Raw genomic sequence first — 2,475 nt, 5'->3', positions numbered from 1 at the left:
AAAATGGGGTTATCTATTCTGGTCAGGAAGGAGTCACTCATGCTTTTCAAGACTATTACTCTGATCTCCTTGGTTCTAATCAACCAGTCTCTGTCCTGGATGCTGAATTGTTAAGACAAGATGGATGTGTTATGCCCACTGACCACATCAATCTTCTCAGGGACATTACTCAGCTGGAAATTAAGGAAGCAGTATTCAGTATTGATTCAAACAGCAGCCCAGGGGTTGATGGGTTTTCTTCAGGCTTTTTTAAGTCTGCCTGGTCTATTATTGCAAAGGATTTTTGTGCTGCAGTCCTTAGTTTTTTCAGAACTGGTCATATGGCCAAGCAAACAAATGCTACTCTTCTTTCTCTAATTCCAAAGAAGCAAGTCCCTGAATCAGTTTTGGACTACATGCCAATTTCTTGTTGCACAGTTTTCTACAAAACTGTTAGTAAAATCTTGGCAAATAGAATCCAACATGTTTTACCCTCTATTGTTGGCAATGAGCAGGCTGCTTTTGTGAAAGGGAGAAGTATTTTTGAAAACATCATGCTTTCTCAGGCTCTTGTTCAAGGTTACAATAGGAGGAATATTTCTCCCAAATGCTTAATAAAGGTGGATATTAGAAAAGCTTTTGACACTCTCCAATAGGATTTTATCTCTCAAATGCTCCAGGTTTTAGGTTTCCCTCCTTTATTTTCTAAGTGGATTATGTGTTACATATCTAATACCTGGTACTCTTTTAAGATAAATGGCAATATCTCTGGGTTTTTCCATGGTAAAAGTGGTATAAGGCAGGGAGATCCTCTTTCTCCTTACCTTTTTGTCCTAAGCATGGAAATACTCTCAAGGTCTCTCAGAAGGATTTGCACTAAACCTCAGGTCTCCTACCATCCAAAATGTAGTAGACTCAACCTCACTCATTTGATCTTTGCAGATGATTTGATGATTTTTGTAAGGGGAGATGTACCTTCTGTTAATGCTGTTAAAACAGCTCTATCTGAGTTTGCTCTTTTCTCAGGATTGCATGCTAATGTTGATAAAACTAATATCTACTTTGGTGGAGTTGCTCCTTCTATAATGACTGAGATTATGGAAGCTACTGGTTTTTCCCTAGGAGAATTTCCATTCAGATATCTTGGGCTTCCTCTAGCCACCTCAAAGCTTAAACTGTCTATGTATGATTCTTTAATTACTAAAATTTAGAAATGCATTCACCACTGGTCTTCTCATGCTCTTTCCTATGCTGGTAGGGTTCAGCTCCTAAATTCTGTGCTTTTTGGGTTGGACAATTATTGGTGTTCCAGTCTCCTTCTTCCAAAGGAGGTCATTTATCATATTAATAAAATCAGTAAGGATTTCTTTTGGAATATTCCTGCGGGTACTAGAAGACTAGTGTTCAAACGTTGGTCTGCTATTTGTACTCCTTGGACTTATGGTGGCTTCAATATTAAGGATCTTCTCTCCTGGAATCAAGCCTTGTTACTGAAATGGGTTTGGAAGCTTTCCTTTCCTGATACTGGCTTGTGGGCTCTCTGGATCAAGACCTATGTCCTGAAACAGGATTCTATTTGGACAGTCATCAGTAAAGATCAATTCCCTTCTTGTTTCAGAGATGTTCTCAAAATCAGGGACCTCTTTATCACTCTCACGGGTCTGTCCCGCAAGCTCGGCTCAGTTAATGCTTGGTGTGCTGGTTCCCATATTCCTGCTCATCTTCCCTACTTGTTCTTTAGACAGCTTACTCCTGTTGGGGACTGGGCTATTAGTCTCACCTACTCAGGGATTCTACCAAGTCATAAAATTATTGTTTCTATGGCAGTTCAAGGGCAGCTTGCTACTGTGGATAATCTTCAAAGAAGAGGTTTCTCCCTTGCAAATAGGTGTTGTCTGTGTGAGTGCCATGAGGAGGACCATGCTCATCTCTTCTTCTCTTGTCCTTTTTCTAATCATCTTTGGTCGTCTGTCCTTCAGTGGATGCATATTTTCAGACCTGCTTTATACTTGCATCAAGAATTTTCTCTTCAGGGCTCTATGCCAACTTGGAGGAAGCATTGGTATCTCATCTCCATTGCTGCTGTGGTCCATTCTATATGGACTGAACGGAATCGTAGGATTTTTGCTCAAGAGAGGCTCTCCCACTCTGCTCTGCTCAGCAAGCTTAAGTTCCAGATAGCAGTTCGTATGCATCTGCGCCATTCTGAGCTTTTTATAGCTAGTGTTCAGGCTGATTAAAGGATTTTTTTCCTTTAGTTTTGTAATCCTTTAGTGGATAGTTTTGCAAATTGTAATTTCTTTTCTTCTTAAGAAATGAAATGATAACTTTTTTGCAAAAAAAATAAGAATAATAATAATAATGTTGAAATAAACTAATCTGAACTGAACTGAACTGAACTGATCTGAACTGAACTGAACTGAACTGAATGGAGATGAACTAAACTGAACTGAACTTAATAGAGCTAAAATGAACTGAACTAAACTAAACTTATTA

At 39.0% G+C, this 2,475-nt stretch overlaps 1 protein-coding gene across 1 annotated transcript; it reads left to right on the top strand.

The window, feature by feature from the left end:
- The first annotated feature begins 695 nt into the window (after positions 1-695).
- Positions 696-2,219, top strand: LOC141641530 (uncharacterized). The gene is made up of 2 exons (XM_074450189.1): positions 696-1,162; positions 1,292-2,219. Exons 1-2 carry the CDS (start codon positions 696-698, stop codon positions 2,217-2,219), a joined length of 1,395 nt encoding a protein of 464 aa, XP_074306290.1.
- Positions 2,220-2,475: the final 256 nt, after the last annotated feature.

This window comes from Silene latifolia, chromosome 2 (assembly GCF_048544455.1).
Source record: "Silene latifolia isolate original U9 population chromosome 2, ASM4854445v1, whole genome shotgun sequence".
Classification (NCBI taxonomy): domain Eukaryota; kingdom Viridiplantae; phylum Streptophyta; class Magnoliopsida; order Caryophyllales; family Caryophyllaceae; genus Silene; species Silene latifolia.
Note: the sequence above shows the minus strand (reverse complement) of the source record. Positions and strands in the feature narration are given on the sequence as shown.

What these genes read in the sequence shown, in the direction of transcription:
- LOC141641530 (XM_074450189.1), top strand. Translation starts at nt 696, where the DNA reads ATGTGTTACATATCTAATACCTGGTACTCTTTTAAGATAAATGGCAAT. An exon ending in TCAAAGCTTAAACTGTCTAT is followed by an intron (nt 1,163 to 1,291) that starts GTATGATTCTTT and finishes TTGGTGTTCCAG; the next exon opens with TCTCCTTCTTCCAAAGGAGG.